Source organism: Herpailurus yagouaroundi, unplaced genomic scaffold (assembly GCF_014898765.1).
Source record: "Herpailurus yagouaroundi ecotype Mexico unplaced genomic scaffold, PumYag 28, whole genome shotgun sequence".
In the NCBI taxonomy this organism is placed as follows: domain Eukaryota; kingdom Metazoa; phylum Chordata; class Mammalia; order Carnivora; family Felidae; genus Herpailurus; species Herpailurus yagouaroundi.
This window is the reverse complement of record NW_024412376.1, coordinates 32,819,909-32,843,730: the sequence shown is the minus strand read 5'-3', so window position 1 is coordinate 32,843,730 and position 23,822 is coordinate 32,819,909. Positions and strand designations below refer to the sequence as shown.

The 23,822-nt window shown below is 34.9% G+C and overlaps 1 protein-coding gene across 3 annotated transcripts in view; it reads left to right on the top strand.

The window, feature by feature from the left end:
* Positions 1-23,822, top strand: part of GLRB (glycine receptor beta) — a 96,791-nt gene that overhangs the window by 34,635 nt on the left and 38,334 nt on the right. Inside the window, exons 1-6 of one of the 3 annotated variants that reach the window (XM_040471620.1) lie at positions 515-624; positions 1,924-2,030; positions 3,125-3,241; positions 3,773-3,840; positions 22,525-22,754; positions 22,862-22,944. In XM_040471620.1, the coding sequence (XP_040327554.1) occupies positions 3,838-3,840; positions 22,525-22,754; positions 22,862-22,944 (316 nt within the window). In that variant the 5' untranslated portion in view covers positions 515-624; positions 1,924-2,030; positions 3,125-3,241; positions 3,773-3,837. Of the gene's footprint in view, positions 1-514; positions 625-1,923; positions 2,031-3,124; positions 3,242-3,772; positions 3,841-22,524; positions 22,755-22,861; positions 22,945-23,822 lie in introns of those variants that run through there. The other 2 variants (XM_040471618.1, XM_040471617.1) reach the window with 2 other exon arrangements.

Sequence of the window (23,822 nt, the reverse complement as noted above, 5' to 3'; positions counted from 1 at the left end):
GGGAGATATGACAGTTTGTGACCAAGTTTTTTGAGTGTCCTCTTCTGTGATAAGATTCAATCTTCTTTAGTTGATGAAACTCCCAGGGAAGGGATTTAGGACAATAAATTCTGTTTGGAGGATCTGTCTGTAGGCAGATGGGAGTTCAGAGAGAGCCTCCCCTGCATTTGCTCTTTTTCAAGTGGCTTTAGCTCCAGATAATCCATCTGCCAAAGAGACATCTTCCACAGCTGGAAGGAAAAATCGGGCTGGAAATTTCTCTACTACTAAAATTAGTATTCATTGTTTTTATGGTGTCTGGTCATTTCATTGCCTAGAATGAATGTACCTGTAAAGGAATTTACATCAAGAGACACAATAATGCAGTCTTTAATTGATCCGATAGAAGTGTATTTTGTAATCAGTTCTGTTTTCCTCCCCAGAATGAGAAACCTTGTAGATGAGTTTGAACACTAATTTGCATCCTAATATCCAATTTTCCCACATACCCTCATTCTCTTTAGAATTTTCAATCTTTTGATAAGGGATGACAACTGGCTCTAGGGAGGTTACAGTTTCACCTGCAGTGAAATGGAAAATCCCATTACCAGTCCCCAAGTCCCAGCAGCTGTGATATTAGAACTGGTAAGACCATGAGAAGCAATTTTAAAAATCTATATAGTCTTTTGCACCTTTAGCTGTCTTAACTAATTGGTTATCAATTTTTTCTTTAATATTTTGGACTCTGATCTCTACTGGAAAAGGTTTTCTGTATCAATTTGTAGTATTTTCTGATTTTTATAAGCTTCTTAATATCAGTCACATCACACCTCTACTGGTTCTTATCAGCAGATTGTACGATAATTAACTCAGAACAGAATTGACTGGTAGGTAAGAGCTGGGATTTCAAAACAAAGCCATGACTTCTAAGTTTGTTTCACATAAATTAATATCATTTGTGAAATTAATAGTTTCACCATATCAATACAGAATAGAGTAGGCTGCTAGGTATTCCAAGTATAATGAAAACTTCTTTGTAATTGTAATGGATTTTTTTTTTTTTTTTGTATTGGGGCAGTAATTATATAAGACTTTATGGGTCATAAAAGGAACCCAAACAAACAGTAAACAACAAAAACATTTTTTATTAGATCTAAGGAAGTGCATTTTTTGTTTCTGTTAAATGCTTTCAAAGGATACCAATTTAGTCAAGCTTCATTGTTCAAAGTTAATTAAAATGGAAAAATATGGCAATTTGTCCTTTCTTTGATAGTTGACAGCAAACATATGTAGAAAAGATAGTTGTAACTTGTAGCTCTGTATTTTCCTTGTTTAATTGATCTGGTAATAGAGAAACTTCTTTTACCATCCCTCCACCCCCCTCCCCCCAGCATATTTAACTCAATGAGAACATTCATTGGTTATTTCTTGGGTAATACTATTTTATAAATGTCAACATGATAGTTTTATGAATTCTTAGACTATCTCTCTGGCTGTATTCTCTTAATAGTATTCACATACTCCTTGCTTAGGTTAATATACATCATTAAAAAATATTTTTTGCTGTTCTTATTTTTTCCTATTATCTCATTGTCTGCACTCCCTTTGCGCTTGTCTAGATTTTGATTGCAGGTTGTTTTGGGGCAAGTAAGACGTCTGCTTAATTTTATTTGAAAGAGAGTTACATGGAGTGTTTAGAACAGTGTTTTCACGAATGTGGTAAAATTAAGTGGTAAGATACTTTTTTCATTTTTTATTTTTTATAACCAATATTTGTTGGGCATCTGATAATGTCTACTATTTTTAGTTACTTCTATTTGGAAACACCATGCTTTCGTTGTGAATTTGTCTCAAAAAGCGTCTTTTCCCCAATGACAATTACCCATTTCTGTTGTTGGCCATTTCTAAATACTTACCAGAGTTTTGTTTCGTTTTCTTTTATAGCCAGCAGTCGGCAGAGGACCTTGCCCGCGTACCCGCCAACTCCACTAGCAATATCTTGAATAGGCTATTGGTCAGTTATGATCCCAGGATAAGACCAAATTTTAAAGGTTTGTTTCTCCCCCCACCAAAAGTCTTCAACCTCTGCAGTTTAAAAATTATTTTACCTGTATAAAATCATTTAGTTGTGATATTCAGAACAATAAGATGTCAAATTGTCATGTTACTGTCCTGTGATGTGCTTAGACTTAGAGCAACTTAATGACAAAGGTATTCAAAGATAAGCAGAACATTAATTCTAATAGTTTCATGTGGTTCCCAGTTAAAAAAATAAAAATAGGTATAGTGTGAATTAACAATCAACCTCTGTCATGGGTTTTCTAAGTAGTACTTCGTATTCTTAACCTTAGTGATTTAAACTTCAAGCTCTGGAGGCAGTCTGGATTTCATTCCCAGACACCAATGTTATAATTTGTAGAAAAGCTTATATACTCATTAGGGTAGGACAGTAGTTCCTATATGTATTTAGATTATTTCAAAATTTTTGTTAGCATTAAACGTTGATTAAAAATTCCCTCTACTCTTTCACTGGAAAAAGGTGGCCGTATGGTTTTAAAAAACACGTTAACTTTGTGAATAAGAGTGACTATGCTTTCTACCACATAGATTGCTTCTACTCCAACAGAATATTACTATTTATCACACCTTTCAAGAACCAAACTATGCTTTCAATAAAAGTCACGGAAATATTGTTTAGTTGTGCAAATTTTCTTTCTTTCCTTCTTTTCTTTTTTCTTTCTTTTTGTTTTTTGTTTTTTGTTTTTTGTTTTTTTTTTTTTTTGTCCTTTTGATGAGTTAGGAAAAGCTATATGAAAAGCTCTCCTCTGAAAAACTGTAATCCTTATTGCCGGCTAAAGACAGGTATTAATGTAGATCAGATTAACATTATAAGGCTTGATATTTTTTTCTTCTTCCTTTACAGCAAAAAAAAAAAATGTCTGCAGCTGTTTCTAGTCAACTGAAGTTATACAACTATGTTGTAAAAACAGGGTTTTTTGTTCATTACCAGAACCTATTCAGTTACTTTCAACAACAGCCATGGTCTGGGTTGTCTCATGTCTACCATATATTGATTCACCACCTGTTTTTCATCAGTCAGTGGTTCTGTGGCTAAAAGGCTAAATTCACATTTTCCCTTTGTTAGCCCAACCAGCAGCCCACAACGAATAAAAAGAAAAAAGAAAAAAAGCAAGCAAGAAAGAAATTTGCAACATTATACCTTAATTCTCACTCCATGAACTTTCAAATTATTTTCCAACAGGTCAGGCAAAAATCTTTATAATGATTCTGTTATATGTCTGCTTAACTTCACATATTTATGAATTAAAAATAAAAATATAATAATTGTAAGTAAAATGTATTGAATACTGCTTTCTAATTCAAATAAGATTTGAAGTGATTATCAAAATGCAAAAAGTTAAAACATTTTGAAAGTGGTGCTTTTTAAAGAATAATTTACATTTTGTTAAGGTATATGCATTAGCTCAATTTAAAATTTCTTTAAAGGTAAACAACTTACTCCGAGTCTCTACAATTTAAGAGATAAGTATGTCTGAATAAATAACATGAGAAAATACAACCTAACTCATTTTTATTTTTATTATGATCCCTTATTTAGAAAAATATGTTAGTAGCAATTGTGAACATGAAATATTGAGACCATAGATTTAAATTTTTATATCCCATGTGGATTGGAAAAAATATAAAAATCAAGTGCATAAACCATTAAAATTTGAAAATTCTGACCAAGTTTTTTATAGTTACTAAATATATTCTTAATTTTTATTCACAGGCATTCCTGTTGATGTTGTAGTCAACATTTTTATCAACAGTTTTGGATCCATTCAAGAGACAACAATGGTAAGACTGCAGTTAATTTAATATTTTTAATTATCAAAATTTTAACTAGAGAATAGCAAAACTAATATTAAAACTGAAAAATAAGGGCACCTGAGTGGCTCAGTCCATTAAGCATCCGACTTCAGCTCAGGTCATGATCTCACCGTCTGAAAGTTTGAGCCCTGTGGCATCAGCACAGGGCTGGCGCCTGTTTCGGATTCTGTGTCTCCCCCTCTCTCTCTCTACCCCTCCCCTGCTTGCACTCTGTCTGTCTCTCTCAAAAATAACATAAAAACATGAAAAAAAAACTGAAAAATAAAGGGGCACCTGGGTGGCTCAGTTGGTTTAGCATCTGACTTCATTCAGCTCAGGTCATGATCTCACGGTTCGTGAGTCCGAGCCTGGTGTTGGGCTCTGTGCTGACAGCTCAGAGCCTGGAGCCTGTTTTGGATTCTGTGTCTCCTCTCTCTGCTCCTCCCCATCTTGCGCTCTCTCTCTCTCTCTCTCTCTCAAAAAATAAGTAAACGTTAAAAAAATTAAAAAAAAAACCTGAAAAATAAAGAATAACTCTAAGGCAAAATGCATGCTTCCTTCTAGTATAAAATATCCAAATTCCAAGGTTTGTTACATCAATGATTTCAGTGCCTATATAATTTTGCAGTTCAAATGTAGCCTTAATGTTAGTTAAAACTTATGGACTTGAAAGAATTAATATACTCACTCTGAGCAACTAATTGGTTACCACCTGGGAAAAGCACTTCTGCAATGTATTCTGGAGCAACATTTATTTCCTAGTATGCTTATCTGTGTGAGCATTAAAAATAAGTGTTCACAGTTTATTTTTCTTCTGGTTTCTTGAGGAGAATCTTCATTTCCTCTGTTGTGCTAATATTGTGATGTTGGGATCAGAGAATTGTAGAAAGCAAAGAAGAAAATCAATCTTTCTAAGATATGGCAGCAGAGCTCCCTAAAAAACTGACGTAGCAAGGGGAAAGGTCAAGGAAAAGCAAAGGAAGAGCAGAAAGTAGTGACAGGCAGGCTCCTGTCTTGAAAGGCACAGAAAAGAGTTTGGAGGAGTGGCTGTTATCCGTGATGAGTTGTATTGCAGCTTCCATGAAGTACTTTTTTATTAGTAGGTTACTAATTAGCAGATTACATTAGCAGATTTCCTGAATGATGTGTGATGTAATTCCTCTTCAGCTTCTTAAAAGACATTCAATAAAGTCTACTTGCTTTTTGATGTTTTAGAATATTGGATTTTGCCCTTTTTGAAAAAACACATGCCGAAATGCTGCTTCAAATGGGAGAGAGAAGGCTCAAGTTTTTTTGTATTTTTTGGAGATACTTATATTTTTATTAATACTTACATTTTTATCAATATAGTATATATTCCAGATTGAAAGCCTAGTAATAGATAAGGCACAGTATAATTTTTCAGGGAATATCTCACGCTGGAGAAAGAGTGATTTAAAATATGTATTCCATTATTCCTCAGGGTAGTACAATGTGTTATAAAAGCAACTGTGTATTGCATTTAATTTATGACAACTGTTTTTATATCTAATTGCAATGAGAATGTTATTTATTTTTTGTAGAAGCATGTATTTAGCCCCTGAATAACTGATTATTTTCTTAGCTGATAGATGTTTTTGGAGAATTATTCAAAAGGGTATTTTGGAATCAAATTCATTTACTTCCAGTGACCTTTTAGTTCACCTAAATGACAGAAACATACAGTATAGATCACTAGAAGATAGCTGTGGAATAAGATACAGACTACTGTTCAGCACTCAGGAGACAAGTGTAGTTAACTTTAACTGAAAATGTGGTTAGTCTGTCTAAGCACTTCACTCTGCAAGAGTAGGAGATGTTATTTTCCCAAGGTGAAACTTTAAGAGGATCTACGTAGTGTCTGTGCTCTCCTCTGTACCCTCTTTTGTCTTTTGTGGCATCGTTGCCCTAATCCTAAATCATCCCTGAAAGATATTCTGGCCTGTTGGAGACATTCCTACTGTATCTTGCATTCTGGGACAGCTAATGCAAGGAAATTTGTTCTCATTTGTATAAAGGCTACCATGTGTCCCAACCCAGGAGGTATCATTAATATATCTATGCTTTAGTAATTATCGAATGCCCTCCAAATGTCAGACACCTAAACTTCTCCAGGTCCCATCAGTAGTTACTTGATTGTATCGGGTTGAAAACACCTGGGGAAAAGGGATGCTAGAAAAGGGAGAGGAACTTTCTTACAGAATATTTGAGGATTATAATAAAATATTGCATATTTATAATGTATGCTCTTGTTGTCCTCCTGCTGGGATTCATCATGGTAGCTAGCCCAGAGTACTTCCTGCTGGAACCGGATTCATCCAATTTTCATCAGGGAGTCTTTGTCCCTCCTATTTATCCCTGATTTCCGTCTCTTATCTTCTAATCAGAGCCCTTTATGGCTATTCTGACTCACTTGGTGCTTTCTTTTCAAACCACATCTTTCATCTCTATCATCTGATAGCTTCTTTACTGTAACTAAATTATTTTTGTGTGTTCTTTTATTCTCTAATGGACTGTAAACTTCTTAAAGGCAGGAATAATGTATCCCACTTCATTTTCTCCAAGATACAGGAGACAAAAGGTGCTCCATAAATAGTAAACCTATAAATAATTTCTTATATTAGCTAATATTGATTGAATAAATGAACAAATATTCTGCTCTTTGCCTAGCACAGAGTCAAAGTAGTGTTAAAACAATTGGCAGGGCAAATGTAATTAATAGACTTATGTCAAGCACTTATTTGATTAAGTAACAGACTGAAATAGGTTTTTATTGTAGAGCATTGATTTTGGAAATTTTAGAGACCTTTATCCAGAGGAGCCAAATTATATATATTTGCTGGATGAAAATCAATCTGCCTTTCACTTAGTGTTGTGTAAACACAGGCTAAAGTTTTGCTCATTGAATAGACTTAAATATTCTGCTTTATTATTATTATTATGTTTTGCTTTCAGCAATGTTTATTTTATACATCCCCATAAAACAGTTTCCTAAACATGTATTTTGAGACTGTCATATTTTATAGATTTGGTCAGTCTTTTCAAAAATAGTGCCCTCATACTTTGTTCCTTCCAAGTAGGGAAAGTCACAAGGTATTATAGGTACATAGATAACTTTAAGGTGTCATCTAAGGAAAAACAAGGTCTAAAACAAAATTTGTTCTTTGTTACTAGATGCAAACACTGGTCAGGAATAATAGTGATGGACTCAGGAGAATAATTTAAAGGGTATATTGGATGAGAGGATATTTCTTTTTTTTTTTCCTTCCAATCTGACAGGGTGGGCTTACTTTATTATTATTATTGTTTTAGCTATTAATGTATAATTGACAAAAATTGTAAGAGATTTGAAGTGTATGTGATGATTTGATATATGTCTCCATTGTGAAAAGAGTCCCCTCATCAAATTAATCAATACATCCATCACCTCATATACTTATCTTATTTTTTAAAGTTTTGGTGAGAACATTTAAGTTCTACTTTCTTAGCAAATTTCAGTTACACAAACAGTGTTTTCAACTATAGTCACCATCTTATACATTAGATTCTGACCTTATTCATCTTATTCACTTTATAACTAAAAGTTTGTACTCTTCTACCAACCACACCCCAAGCCCCTGACAACCACGTTTCTACTCTGTTTGTATGCCCTCCAGGCTCATCCATGTTGTTACAAATAACATAATTTCCTTTCTTGAAGGATGAATTGTATTCCATTACACACACACACCCCACATTTTTTTGATCCATTCATCCACTGATGGACACTTAGGTTGTTTCCATACTTTGGCTGTTGTCAACAATGTTGCAGTGAACATGGGAATACAGATATGTCTGCAAGATTATAATTTTATTTCCTTTAGATATATACCCAGAAGTGGGATTACTGGATTTTATGGTTGTTCTATTTTTAATTTCTTGAGGAACCTCCATACTGTTTTCCATAGTGGTGTATATACCAGTTTATGTTCCCATCAGCAGCGTACAATGGTCCCTTTATTCCACATCCTTGTTGGTATTTGTTACCTCTCTCCCCACCTTTTCGTTTAAAATAATAACTAGAGAACATATTTCTTAGCAACAAAGCAAACAAAAAAGTGCCCTAAAACAAGAGGTTGGGAAAAAAGAGTATTAGATTTGTCTAAATACAGGATGTATGTTTATGGAAACAGTATGGTGCACAGTGTGCAAGCCGTGATAGCAGACAGGCTTGTGCTTGAATACCTGAATGTACTTGTGTTGAATACACTTGTGTTGTGTACCTGATGCGCTATACCCTAAAAAGAGTGAATAAGTTACAAAAATAAAGCAACAGTATTTTGCCTGGCATATTAGCTCTCAGTGACGGTGACTCGGGTTGTCAAGCATTTTCAAATTATGTACTGTTTCACAATAGAATTGCATCTTAAAGGAAATGCTAAAGAAAATGAACTCTTTATAAGTTTGTTAGTAGCCCCATTGTAAAGTTGTGGTTTTGTTTATTAATAGCTGCCTAGAAATTTCCCCTACAAAGATATGCTGAAATAAAGGAGCTCCTAAAATTTAGGAAGCTTCAATATTGCCCAAAGCTTTTCTCTATAGTTCAAAGCTTTCTACCTCAACTGGCAGTTTCTTGTTCCAGAAGGCATAATGCAGAACACAAAGCTCAGGGGTGCGTGTAACATCAGTAGCTACAAGTCAGGTGGCAGACAGATGTAGGGCAGCTTCTGAAAGAAGGCAACCCAGTCCTTTCTTCCAACAGATAAAGTTGATTATCGAAGAAGCAGTCGGGGTTCCAGGCATTCACATTGTTGTTGGGAAATTTTAACCAATTCCATTTGGCAACCATTTCTTTGTGCTTGTTTGTTTAACTCAGATGCTAACTATTGCTGGCTAAACTAAAAGTAATCTCACATTGATTCACAAGCCATAATTGTGTAGTGAAGGAGAAATTACAGTCATATTAATATTCCTTAAGATCTTTCCCTGTTATATGCCCCTACAGCTTGTTTTACGATCCCATTTTGTAGCTCAAAATTCTTATTTCTCATTTCGATGTGTTTATTTGCATCCTACTACCTTACTTTTTTTTTGTAAAATATCATAATTAATACTACAAGTGGTATTTCCTGACATTAATAGTAACATCACCAAAATTGTCAAATAAATGTAATCATCCTAATTTGAAGTTCTAATTTTATCAGTGTAGATGCCACTGCTTGGGGCAACTGGAAAAGGAGCATTCAGAACAGTGAGAAGAATGGTTTTTAGAAGCCAGGTGACATCTGTTCTATGGTTATGTTTATAATATTTATTGGGTTTTTTTATTCAGTTCTTACCTTTGGCTTAAATCACTGGGATTTTCATAATTGAAAATGTGAACTATTACACTTGTGGGGGAAAAGTTGGGTGTTATGGTTTATTGTAATAATCTATACACAGACACTTCACCTCATCTGAGACATGTAAGCGCTCTTTCATGGAAATCAAAGCCTGTTTATACAATCCATATTCTTTCTTTGGTTTAGTCATGCTTCATAATTATATTGAATTATTATTGCACTATAACTCATGATCCTGTCAGACTTTCTGTGCCTTTCTGCTGTATGACTTTTTATTTGTCTTAATAATAGACTTCAGCTCTTTTTGAGCCTATCAGGAAAAAAAAAAAAGTCACATTTGGGATCTGCTAAAAGAGCTTAATTCTGGTTTATGGCAATGATTTATCTTTGTTGTTTTAAAAACAATTTTGTATATTTCCCTTCTATATAGAGATTTACATTTTTTCCTTGAAACTAGTCTTAGTTTACTATTCCTTTTATTTTGTTGCTTTGATTATTAACTTTCCAACATTAATTCATTATAGACTAAAATTAGACATATGTGTTCCCATTTTTTTTTCTATTTTACATCTTAGATACACAAACCTTCAAAAGGTTTTATATATATATTTTTTCTCATATGATCTACCTTTAGGTTTGTACCCTGTGGTAGGAATAATGTTCCTCCAAGATGTCCATGTCCTAATCTCAGAGTCTGTGGATATGCTGTTTCACATGGCAAAAGAGACTTTGTGTGTGTGATTAAAGTAAAGATCTTAAGCTGGGAAGATTATTCTGGTTGTCCAAGCAAGGCCTCTATAATCACCAGGGTCCTTAAAAACAGGAGGCAGGAGGATCAGAGTCAGTAGTAGATGCAATGAAACCTATATGAACTTGGAGTAATACAAGGAAGTGATGTATCATCAGTCAAGGAACATAGGTGCCCTCTAGAACTTGAAAAAAGCAAGGAAATGGAATCTGTCCTCAGAACCTCAGAAGGGGTCAGCCCTGCAGACACTGTAACTTGGGTCGTGTGAAACTAATTTTGATGTTCTGAACTCCAGAAGTGTGAGATGATAATTGTGATCTGTTAGGCCACTAAAGATTTGGTAATTTTGTTACAGCAGCAATGGGAAACTAAGACACATGCTGATGAATACTTTAATACAGTTTTTCCTCCCAAATTCTGTTGGAGGATCATCCCAATTACACTAGGTTCTTTTGGTATATGCAGCCCAGCAGACTGCTACTCTCATGGAGTTTTGAGTTCAGAGAGGCACCACAGTACCACCTAGCAGGCACTCCTAATATCCATGGAATATTCGAATAGGACTAGAAAATTTTAAATATTCATAAGGTGTTATTGAACGCCATTTAACTAAAACTTTTTAATAAAATTACATATTGAGAAATATTGCTAAAATATGACCTAAAAATTTTAGTGGCATTTTGTTAACTTGTAATTCCTACACGAAACATCTAACCTCACTAATGACTAAATTTAACCCTTTTCAAACAGCCTTATAACAGCTTTGTTGACAGAACTTTAGTTATTATGCTGCCAGATGCTGTGAGAATTGATCTCCTTTATTTCTTTGAATGCTCAATTTGTATTGTAATGTAAAGACTACCCAAGAGTTAAATTAAAGATTGCATATGTGAAGGCTAGGTAAAAATCAGGACTAACCAGAATAGCTATCCTAACAATAATACAAAGTATAAAAACTTTTTAAGTGTTAAAATATCAATAATGCAATTCAACCAGTTTTAATGTCTTGTTGTGAAGTGTTTTATTGCCTTGAAGAAATGGTTGAATTTGGGTGTTAATTGGGACTGAAAATTTTGGAGAACATCCATTTTCTAGATAATGAATAATCGTATGCTCTTTGGAATGAACAATGAGTAGTATTTGTCACCAAGTTCTTTAAAAACAATTAAGTAATTTTCCACTGATAAAAGAAGTCTGTTTCTGATGGGAATTTTTCATTGCAAAACAAACGATAAAGCTATAATTATTGTGATTGAATAATTGAAAATGAAAATAAGTAGGTTTCAAAGATAGTTATCTTAATATAGAGCATTGGAAATGCCAATAACTAGCAATTATTTAGAAATGCCCATAAAACATTCACCAAAGCAACTAATGAGCTTTTATCTTTTAATGAATGTTAAACTCAAATTATTAATTTAAACTGTAAAATTTTAAAACATTCTTAAAAGATATATAAATTTGCTGCAACTTGGATTGAATCATAATAATATGTGGCTACATAGCTAACAGAAAAACATCGTTGAAGTACTTTCATAATGAGATAATAAGATACAATGACCAAGACTGATACAACAAGAAAAGGAATTTCCAGTTTTTCAGTGATGCTTACTGTAATACAACTCTAGAGTACTCTAAAAAATAAACTTAAGAAAAGGATAACTGTAGAGGCTTGAGGATTATGTGGTGTGTTGAGCTTACAACAGAACAGTTGAAAGCAAGAAGGATAATACAGGAGATGCTCAGAAGTATATTTTAGTACTGTGTCAGGATTTGTGACCTTGAAGTAAATTATTGTTAAGAATAACTGTTGGTTGATCAGCACAGTACAGAACAAATTGAATGAGTGACACTATATGCAGAATTTTTTTGAGGCAAAAATTTTATTAATAGGTATTACCGATATTATAAAAGGATAACAGCAGCATAAAAGATATATCCTAATAAGGCAATATGCTTGTTTAGCCCCTAGTATAGCCAAATGCAGAATATATTACCTCATTTAATCCTTATAAAAATGCTATCTTTGTGGGTATATTATTATTATCCACATCTTATAGACAGGAAACTTTGTCTTCTGTTCAGTTCTTAATCCTCCATAATCTTGCTTTTACTATGTCACTCTATTAAAATGCTTCTGCTGAAATTTTCAGGGGCTTCCTCATTTGCTGAAAGTGTGATTTGACTTGAACTTCTATGACGTCTACTGCTGTTGACCTTCTCAAAGTTTTTGCCTGTTTGGGTTGGTGATGAAATCACATTCTCAGGGTTTCCTTTTCTCCTCAGTCTTCTAGCCTGTCCCTTAAATGCTTGCCTTTCCCAGAGCTTTGTTTGTTTGTTTGTTTGTTTTTTGCCTTGCATTCCTACTATGATTAATACTTTCAGACAAACTCTTCATTAGTCTTCTTTTTGTTGTTGTTCTGTTTTCAAGATTTATTTCTGCCATAATGTGTACCAAAATTTCATTCCTTTTTATGGCTGAATAATATTCCTCGGTGTGTATGTGTATGCAGGAATACCTTGTTTTATTGTCCTTTGCAGATTTTGTCTTTTTTACAAATGGAAGATTTGTGGCAACCTGCAGTGAGCAAGTCTATCGGTGCCGTTTTTCCAACAGCGTTTGCTTACCTTCTGCCTCTTTGTCACATTTGGTAATTCTCACAGTATTTCAGACTTTGTTACTATTATTTGTTATGATGGTCTGTGATCTTTGATGTTAGTCTTATAATTGTTTTGGGGCATCAGAAACCATGCTCATAAAAGATGACAAACTTAATTGATAAATGTGTGTGTTCTGACTAGTCCACAAACCAGCCATTTTCTGTTTCTCTCCTTGTCTGTCCTTGGGCCTCCTATTCCCTAAGATACACAATGTTGAAATTAGGCCAATTAATAACCCTACGATGGCTTCTAAGTGTTCAAGTGAAGGAAGAGTCGCATGTCTTTCACTTTAAATCAAAAGCTAGAAATGATTAAGCTTAGTGAGGAAGGCATATCAAAAGCCAAGATAGGCCAAAAGCTGGGCCTCTTGCACCAAACAGCCACATTGTGGTTGCAGAGGAAAAGTTCTTGAAGGAAATTAAAACTGCTGCTCCAGTGAACACATGAATGATAAGAGAGCAAAACAGCCTTATTGCTGATATGAAGAAGGTTTTTGTGGTCCAGATAGATCACACCAGGCACAATATTGCTTTAAGCCAAAGCCTAATCCAGAGCAAGAGGTGAGGAGGCTGCAGAAGAAAAGTGTGAAGCTAGTAGAGGTTGGTTCATGAGGTTTAAGGAAAGAGGCCATCTCTATGACATCAAAGTGCAAGATGAAGCACAAGTGCTGATGGAGAAGCTGCAGCAAGTTCTCCGGAAGATCCAGCTGAGATAATTCATGAAGGTGGCTACACTAAACAGCAGATTTTCAATGTACACAAAACAGCCTTCTATTGGAAAAAGATACTATCTAGGACTTTAGCAGCTAGAGAAGAGAAGTCAATGTCTGGCTTCAAAACTTCAAACAACAGGCTGACTCACTTGTTAGGGCCCAATGCAGCTGGTGATTTTAAGTTGAAACCAATGTTTATTTACCATTCTGAAAACCCCAAGGTCCTTAAGCTTTATACTAACTCCACTCTGCCTGTGCTCTTATCAGTAGCACAAGAAAGCCTGTATGACAGCACCTCTGTTTACAACCTGGTTTACTGAATACTTTAAGCCCACTGTTGAGACCAGCTGTTCTAAAAAAAGGTTCCTTTCAGAATATGACTGCTCATTCTCAATGCACCTGGTCATCCAACAGTTCCGATAGAGATGGACAAAGAGATTAACGTTGTCTTCATACCCATTAACATAACATTCATTCTGCAGCCCATAGATTAAGAAATAATTTGGAATTTTGGGGTGCCTGGCTCAGTCGTTTAGCGTCCAACTTCGACTCGGGTCATGGTCTCATGGTTTGTGAGTTCGAGCCCTGTGTCAGGCTCTGTGCTGACAGCTCAGAGCCTAGAGCCTGCTTCGGATTCTTTGTCTCCCCCTGTCTCTGCTCCTCCCCCACTTGTGCTCTGTCTCTCTCTCTCTCTCAAAAATAAATAAACAATTTAAAAAAAGAAGTAATTTTGAACTTCAAGTCTTATTATTTAAGAAAAACTTTCCTCAAGGGTGTAGTTGTCATAGATAGCGATTCCTCCATTGGATCTGGGCAAAGTAAATTGACACCCTTCTGGAAAAGATAGTGTTTTAGGTGCTATTAAGATCATTGGTGATTCCTGGGAAAAGGTCAAAATATCAATGTTAATAGGACTTTGGAGAAAGAGATTCCAACCCTCATTAATGACTTTGAGGAGCTTAAGACTGCAGTGGAGGAAATAACTGTAAATGTGATGGAAATAGGGAGAGAACTAGAATTAGAGGTGGAGCCTGAGGATGTGACTGAATTGCTGCGACCCCATGATGAAACTTTTGGATGAGCAAATAAAGTGATTTCTTGAGATGGAGTCTGCTCCGTGAAGATGCTGTGCAGATCGTTGAAATGACAACAAAGGTTTCAGACTAGTACATAAGCTTTGTTGTAAAGCAGCAGCATGATTTGAGAGGATTGACTCCAGTTTTGAAAGAAGTTCTTCTGTAGGTCAAATGCTATAGACAGCATCTCGAGTTTCAGAGAAATCATTCACAAAAGGAAGAGTCACTGGATGTGGCCAACTTCATTGTCGTCTCATTTTAAGAAGTTGCCACAGCCACCCCAGCCTTCGCCAGCCACCACCCTGGTCAGTCGACAGCCATCAACACCGAGGCAAGACACCCTCCACCGGCAAAAAAAAAAAGATTATGACTCACTGAAAGCTCAGATGATGGTTAGTATTTTTTAGCAATAACATATTTTTTAATTAAGGTGTGTACATTGTTTTTTTCAGACATACTGCTGTCACACACTGAATACACTACGGTATAGTGTAAATATACTTTTTATAAGCACTAGAAAACCAAACAATTCATTTGACCTGCTTTACTGCAGTATTTACTTCATTGCTGTGGTCTGGAACTGAACCCGCGATATCTTCAAGGTATGCCTGCATACCACACTTTGGTTATCCATTCATCTCTTGGTGGACACTTGGGTTGTTTCCACCTTTTGACTATTGTGAATAATGCCGCGGTGAATCTGAGCACGCAAGTATCTGTTGGAATCTCTCCTTTTGGTTCTTTTGGGCTTATACCTAGGAGTGGAATTGCTGGGGCATATGGTATTCCTATGTTTAACTTTGTGAGGACAGACTATCATTGTTGAAAAGTTAAACATGTACGTAGAGTGAGGACATGTTAGTGATTTATTGAAACTCATTAGTGAGGGATCCAGTGGGATAGTAAAGCTGCTTCAGTGGAGACTTCAGGAGCTGGTAGTGAAGGAATGAATGCTGAAATTAGACTGCTAAATTAGATACAGACTTGTTAATGTCTCACAGGGCAATAAAAACATATTATTGGTGGATATCTTTTCTACCTGACATAAAACATTTGCATCTACACCAGGCAAAAATCATTTGCAATTTATGAACCAGCTATAGGTTATATGATTTTATGGCATCTGGGCCCGTAACCAGTAGAAAATGGCAAGTCAGACAAAGTTACATTTTCCTGGAGAATCCTATGACCCTTTAAGTGGGCTTGTTAGACAATGTTTCAGCATCATATTAAAAAGGCAAACAACAGCATTTTTTCTCTATTTCCAGATTTTATTTTACTTTACCTCCTTTTCCCTTTTATTTTGTTTATACTATGTGTTGCATTCAATTTTTTTTGTAGCTTCATCTTCGTACATACCTTTCTTAGGATGAATTACTTTGTTGGAATTTGTTTACTTTTCTTTAAATTTTGATATATATTGCCAAATAACCATTCAAGAAAGTTTTTAAGTTTATTTTGCTGTCTGTAGTGTAGGAATGTGCCAGGTCTCCATGCCTTGTGAATGATAAATATGATTACTCATCATCCTCATTTCCAATTTCATGAACAAAGGGAAAAAAATTGAATCTTGTTTTTTATTGTGTTCCTTTTCTAGTGAGGCGGAACATATCTTCATGTTCATTGGCTCTTCTTAGCAGACTTCGCTATTGGGTTTTCCATGAGAAATGTTACTTTCTTGAAAGAAACTCGTAGTATCAGTGTTTTGAGAGAATGATCAGATTGTTTTATATAAATTATGTTCATATTTTTAATGGTAAATTCATTCTATCATATGAAAATAACATATTTTACTAATCTGTTCCTACATGATAGATTTTATATTGTTTCTGGGTTTTTTTGTTGGTTTGTTTGGCTATTACATAGATGTGTGCAATAAACATCCTTGAAATATATTTATGTGCCAAGTGCATTCACTTTTATGTATGTATGTATGTATGTATGTATGTATGTATGTATGTGTGTATTTTTTAATGTTTCTTTTTGAGACAGATCAAGAGGGAGAGAGAGTGTGAACGGAGGAGGGGCAGAGAGAGAGGGAGACACAGAATCCGTGACCTGAGCCGAAGTCGGACTCTAAACGACTGAGCCACCTAGGTGCCCCAAGTGCATTCACTTTTAAAAGTAGAGTTTATTTTTATTTTTTAAATTTATTTTGAGAGAGAGAGAGAGAGAGAGAGCACAAGTGGGGGAGGGCAGAGAGGGAGAGAAAGAATCCCAAGCAGGCTCTGCACCATCAGCACAGAGCCTGATGTAGGGCTTGAGCTCACGAACCGCAAGGTCATTACCTGAGCTAAGATCAAGAGTCAGACGCCTAACCTAGTGCACCACCCAGGCACCCCAAAAGTAGATTCTTTCAGAGCAGTTTTAGCTTCACAGCAAAATTGAGCAGAATGTGTAGGGAACTCTCATACACCCCCTGCCTCTCCCTGCCTACAGCCTCCCCCACTATGCACATCTGCACCAAAGAGATACATTTGTTGCAATCAGTGAACCTACAATGACACATCATCACCTAAAGTCTGTTAGATTACATTAGGGTTTGCTCTTGGTGTTGTTCATTTCATGGGTTTTGACAAAGGTGTGAACACATGATCTACTATTATAATTTGATACAATAGAATTTTGCTACCCTAAAAATCCTTTGTGCTCTACCTATTCATCTCCCCCGGCAACCACTGATTTTTTTTTTTTTTTTTTTTTTTTAACTGTATCCATAGTATTGCCTTTTCCAGAATGTCACATAGTTGGAATCATGCAGCATATAGCCTTTCCAGATTTGGGTCTTTCACTTAATAGTATATATTTAACATTCCTGTATGTCTTTTCGTGGCTTGACAGTGCATTTCTTTATCCTGGTGAGTAATATCTGTTGTGTGGATGTACCACAGTTTGTCCATTCATTTACTGAGGGACGAGTTTTGACAATCATGAATAAAACTACGGTAAACATGGATGTGCAGGTTTTTGTGTGAGTGTAAGTTCTCAGCTCCTTTGGGTAAAAATACCAAGCAGTGCAGTGTGGTAAGAGTATGTGTCATTTTGTAAGAAACTTCCAACTGTCTTCCAAAGTGGATGCACCGTTTTCATTCCCACCATCAATGAATGAGAGATCCTGTTGTTCCACATCCTCATTTGCATTTGGTGTTGTCAGTGTGCTGGATTTTGGCCCTTTCTAATAGGTGGTGTAGTGGTATCTCATTGTTTTAATTTACATTTCCCTAATGACATGTAAAGTGGAACATCTCTTCATATGCTTATTTGCCATCAGTATATCTTCTTTGGTGAGGTGTCTATTAAGATATTTGGCCCATTTTTTTTTTAATTTTTTTTTTCAACGTTTATTTATTTTTGGGACAGAGAGAGACAGAGCATGAACGGGGGAGGGGCAGAGTGAGAGGGAGACACAGAATCGGAAACAGGCTCCAGCCTCTGAGCCATCAGCCCAGAGCCTGACGCGGGGCTTGAACTCACGGACCGTGAGATCGTGACCTGGCTGAAGTCGGACGCTCAACCGACTGCGCCACCCAGGCGCCCCAAGATATTTGGCCCATTTTTAATGGGGTTGTTTGCTTTCTTATTGTTGCATTTCAAGAGTTCTTTGTAGGGGCACCTGGGTGGCTCAGTCATTTGAGCATCCAGCTTTGGCTCAAGTCATGATCTCATGGTTCATGGGTTCGAACCCCGCATCTGGCTCTGTGCTGACAGCTCTGTGTGTCTCACTCTCTCTCTGGCCTTCCTCCACTCATGTTCTGTTTCTCTGTCAAAAATAAATAAACATTAAAAAAATTAAAAAGAGTTCTTCGTATATTTCTTGCTCTTGATTTTTAACTAATGTCTTTCCACTGATTACTACAAAACCTCTGTCTCTCGTTCTGGCCTCTTTTTAGTGACAATATTGATTATGTTTGTCAATTTATGTATCTTGATATTTAGTGATTCTTTTTAATCAATTTTTTTTTGAATTTTTCATTTATTTTTGAGAGACAGATCAGGAGCATGGGAGGAGCAGACACAGGAGAGAGGGAGACACAGAATCTGAAGCAAGCTCCAGGCTCTGAGCTGTCAACACAGAGCTTGATACGGGGCTTGAACCCACGAACTGTGAGATCATGACCTGAGTCAAAGTCGGATGCTTAACCAACTGGCCACCAGGCACCCCTTAATGATTCTTTTGTGTTACTGATAAAACACTTACCTGACCTTCTCTGATCGCAGCACCTGGCAGAATTCTGCCCACTCTCAGGGACCCTCCTCAGATTCACATTCTACAGCCTTTCCTGACTGGTGTCTGAAGTGATCATTTATTCTGTCAACAAGTACTGTCACCCTTAGAATCCTTACCAATTATTTCCTTACTTGTATCCTCATCACCTCCTGAGAGTATGGCCCTCATGTTTTTATCCTTCTCAGACTGGTAGCTCAGAACTTCAAACATAGAAAGTCCTTAATGAATTACTGTTTAGTGAGTGAACAAATGAAGGAAGAAATGAATATTTAACCTAGCATAGTAAAACTGATGGTTAACCGAGCCTCTTTTGTAATCATTGAATTTAGTCTGGAACATAATAGCAAGTAGATATTTTATTTTGTTAGTCTATAAAACAAACTTGCCATTGCTCATTGATGTATCTAAAGTCTGTGAAATCTTAATATTAGATTAATCAGATATTAATAATTAATATTAATCAGAAATCTGCTTTGTTTTCTAATATTGTATTATGTTGATCTGTGTATAATCAGCAACTAATATAGTACTTTACATCTGGTACATGAACAATGGTTTTTCAAAGCTTTTGAAGAATTAATAGAATTAAAGTTAGTTTTGATGTTTGGTAACCAATTAAAACTTACAGGTGGCATCTTTACAACAATAGAAAAGAAATGCTTTCAATAGTAATTGTTAGCCTTTTCACAGGGGTGATATAGCTATCTTGATAATAATGTTAATAATACATATAATAAATTAGCTAACTTTGAGTATTTCTTTGTCCCAGGTTTCATGCTTTAGGTACAGCATTTCATTTGATTCCTGTGAATAATTTAGGATTAATTTTATTGACGAGGAATTTGAGACTCAGAGAGATTAAGTGAATTGCTTTAGGGCACATAAAATATATATAATTCAGACCCATATTTGTCTGACTGTCCTGTCTTCAGGTCCCTGCCTTGATGTCAGTTCGCTTGGCTACTTTTATCTAATCCTGAGTCTAGATTAGATGCCCTGTTGCAAACTATTTCCATTTTTATAGCCTTTTGCAAATTGTTTTATGTTTGACTGATTGTCAGTGTAATTTACAATTATCTTTGAAGTCTGGGAGTACTCACAGATGTATCCTTAGTACCCAGAGTTTGGAAAAGAATATATGGTTAATAAATGATTTTTGAATTGAATGAATGAGCGAACCCATCACCTAGGGATTTAGGAGGAATTTAAGTAAACATTTTCTGAGAGTATAGAACGTACTCTGTAGCTAGATTCTCAAGGGTGTTTAATGAAAAGAGAACTAACTTATTTATATAGCAGTCACTGTGTTAATATTTTAATTGAGTATTTTGTTGAATTATCATGTTAGGGTATTAATATTCATGCTTTTTATATGAAGAAACTGACCTCAGAGAGGTTAAGAAACTTGCTCAAGGTCAAAGCTAAAGATACAGAGCTGAAATTTGAGTCAAGTACTTTATCTTTTCTAGCCCATGTTGACTCCATTATACTAGGCTTTATAATTTGGCTAATATAACTTCAAAAACACTATTTATGATGATATATAGAATAAAATGGTGATGACATTAAAACATTCTTGTATCATTTGTAATTTTGTAATTTTTTCCACAGATAGGTTTTATTTTGTCAAAACCCTCTGGTACTGTATAGGGCTATGCAAGGCTTTAATCAGCTTTCAGCTGGTTAAAATGCTTTGAACTTAATCATGGATATAAAGGTATAAGTGATATAAAGATATTCATGCATTGATGGAAACACTGTTTAGAGTTCAAGAAGGATTTGGAATAATGATCTTCACATGGAGAAACACTCTTAAAATTGCTATAAAATTTTTAAAAGAAAAATAATTTTGCTGTATAATTTTAGATGAACTATCCATACAATTTTGGAGACAGAATAGTGGAACATAGGATATATGTATGTGTGGAGATTTTAAGGAGAATTCAGGTTACCCCAAACATTATAAGGTGGCTTCTTTTTAATTATGCAAAGTATGCTGAAATTAAAGGTTGGCATTGCTTTCATTCCTGTCAGATATCTTGAGTATTATTAAAAATATTCATATAATATCATTGGAAATGATTATTTGCCTTTGACACTCTGAAACCATCTGCATATGATTTTTAAGAAACCATTTGTGTTATATATGTTGAAGCCTTTAAAAACCTTAAGTTTAGAGTAGCTATGAGATATAGGTAGGTTAAATCTTATTTTACTCTCTGTACTTCAGTGTGTGGATATTGTTACAGTGTGCCTTTACCCTTCTACAATTACTATACAGTCTGAAGATCATATGAGAAAGTAAAATGTCTCAGATTGCTCCTTGCTTATGCTTTATTTTATATTTTACACATACGTAAAGCATTTACATTTATGTTTTATAGAAATCTATTAGGTCTTATTATTTAGTAAAAGATGATCTATAACCTCTTCCTAGTTAATTATTTTGGATTTTGATTTGAAGTTTATGATTTCATTCATTTTGATAATATCAAAAGACTAATGGATAGATAGTATTTTGTGAATTTTGAATGATTGAAAATAAGGAAGCTGAAGCCCAATGCAATTTATGCTTTGGACACTTTTGTGCACGTTCTGAGTGTAGTATATACAATTAAAATCAAAAGATGTGAGCATGATGCTCAATGTTAAGTTCGTATATACTAACAACCTGATTTGTGCTAGAACCCCATTTAACTGGCAGATAATAAAATGTATTAAGGTATTATACTTGTTCCTAGTGCACATACTCTTAAAATCTGTGTCTTGACATAATTCAATTTTTACAAAGTTTTAAGATTAAAATTTTAGGAGATAGACAAAAAACTCAAGTAAAATAATCAGCTATTTAGTAGATTTCAAAACATTTTTCTACTATAGTTAAATAAAATATAACATTTACAAATTTTGACGTACCTGTTTTGCATCCAATGCAAATCTCATTTGACTATCTTAAATTCTCTCTATAATCGTACATGTATGAATCTTCAAAGAAAGTTTTTCTTTTTCCTTCTTAGGTAAACATATGTACATATGTGTGTTATGTACATATATACATAATATTATATAATGAATATGTTTTATATGCACATATATATTATTTTTATAGTTTGCTAACTAGTAAAAGGCCAGGAGAAATATTTTTCTTTACTCTCCTTTTTTTTTTTTTTTTTGTTTAGCTTTATTGAGGTATAGGAGTAAGAGTAATTAAAGATGGGCATTAAGCATAAAGCAGTGAGTGTTGGAAAGGCACATTTCATAAGCAAAAAAGAAAAAAAATTATTTTAGGTATATTGACACAATATACACATATATTGATTAATAACCTGAAGCTTTTTTGTTGTTGTTTATTTTGTTTTGTTATTATTATTATTTTAATTTAAATCAAAGTTAGTTAACATACAGTGTAATGATGATTTCAGTAATAGAATTCAGTAGTTCATCTCTTATGTGTAACACCCAGTGCTCATCCCAACCAGTGTCCTCCTTAACGCCCCTTCCCCATTTAGTCCATCCCCTCACCTACTTGTCATCTATTTTTAATTAAATTTTATTCTTTTTTTGGTGTGTTGGGGGGGGAAAGAATAATGGTAATATTTAGCAGTCTCAGGTTTTTATAACACCACTTACCCAACTGGCATAACTGGCATTTGTATAAAGGTAAAGCAATTATTGGTAAACTTGTATTCTGATGTTGGAGCTAGCAAGTGCTGCTGGAATATCTATAGAGACACAAGGGTCTTGTTAGACTGCTCTTTTTATTTAGTGACCAAACTGTTTTGCTCCTGGTTGAAGTTACAAGACCAAAAATATCAGTGCTGCTAATCACTGAAACTCTTTTTATTCTGGTGCTGAGTATGCCTTTCAAATAGCAGTAAACACCCACGCACACATTTTTTTCCCCCCAGGACTATAGAGTTAACATCTTCTTGAGACAAAAATGGAACGATCCCAGGTTGAAGCTCCCTAGTGATTTTCGGGGCTCAGATGCACTGACAGTGGATCCCACGATGTACAAGTGTCTGTGGAAACCTGACTTATTTTTTGCAAATGAAAAAAGTGCCAATTTTCATGATGTGACCCAGGAAAATATCCTTCTATTTATTTTTCGTGATGGAGATGTTCTTGTCAGCATGAGGTACTTGTTAATATTTGTACATTTATACATGTATATATATATTTTAAGTCAGTGTATCACAGAGAAACATGTTAAGCAACTTCTAAGACCTCTGTTTCTACTTTCAGGTTATCTATTACTCTTTCCTGCCCTTTGGACTTGACCTTGTTTCCCATGGATACACAACGTTGCAAGATGCAGCTGGAGAGCTGTATGTAAATGAGACCCAAAGTGACTATAGCATAAAATCTATATGTGACTATATGTTTAAAATCTCTAGACAATACATTCTACTAATATCTCGGATAACAATGATAAAACTGATGCTTTTGATTACAAATAGTAAAATAATTTATTTAGGAAAATTCTAGTTATTCTTTTACTGTAATCATTACTAAGACAGATCCCTTTGGTACTAGTTTTACTTTCAGTTAGGTAGTTGTATACTTCTAACTTCTTATAACTGCCAACTTCCTTTGAAATTAGTATCATAATTAAAGTAAATGATGAGGCACCTAGGTGGCTCAGTCGGCTAAGCATCTGACTTCAGATCAGGTCCTGATCTCACTGCTAGTGAGTTTGAGCCCCATGTTGGGCTTGGTGCTGACAGCTCAGAACCTGAAGCCTACTTCGGATTCTGTGTCTTCCTCTCTCTGCCCCTCCCCTGCTTGCACTCTGTCTGTCTGTCTCTCTCTCCCAAAAATAAATAAACATTTTAAAAAGTAAAATAAATGAAAAAAAAAATGATGTCTTAACAACTGTTCTGCTGTTAAAATCACGTGTTCAGAGCAGAAAATTTGAAAACATTGAAAAACTGTCTCTAAATCCTGCCAAATAGTCATTTTCTTTGGATGTGTAAAAATTTTTTCGACAACATTGGAATTTTTGTGTTTCTTTGATCATATGTTTTTCAGTTTATGAAGGGTGTACTATATTAAGGTATAAAGTATATTAATTGAAATTATTATTGAAATGATTATTTACCTTTAAAATATATTAATTCACTATGATGCTTATCTTCTGAAAATAAAAGTGGGACATAAAACTTGAAAAATGAACACTAACACAAGGAATCCTTAGCCTGAATAC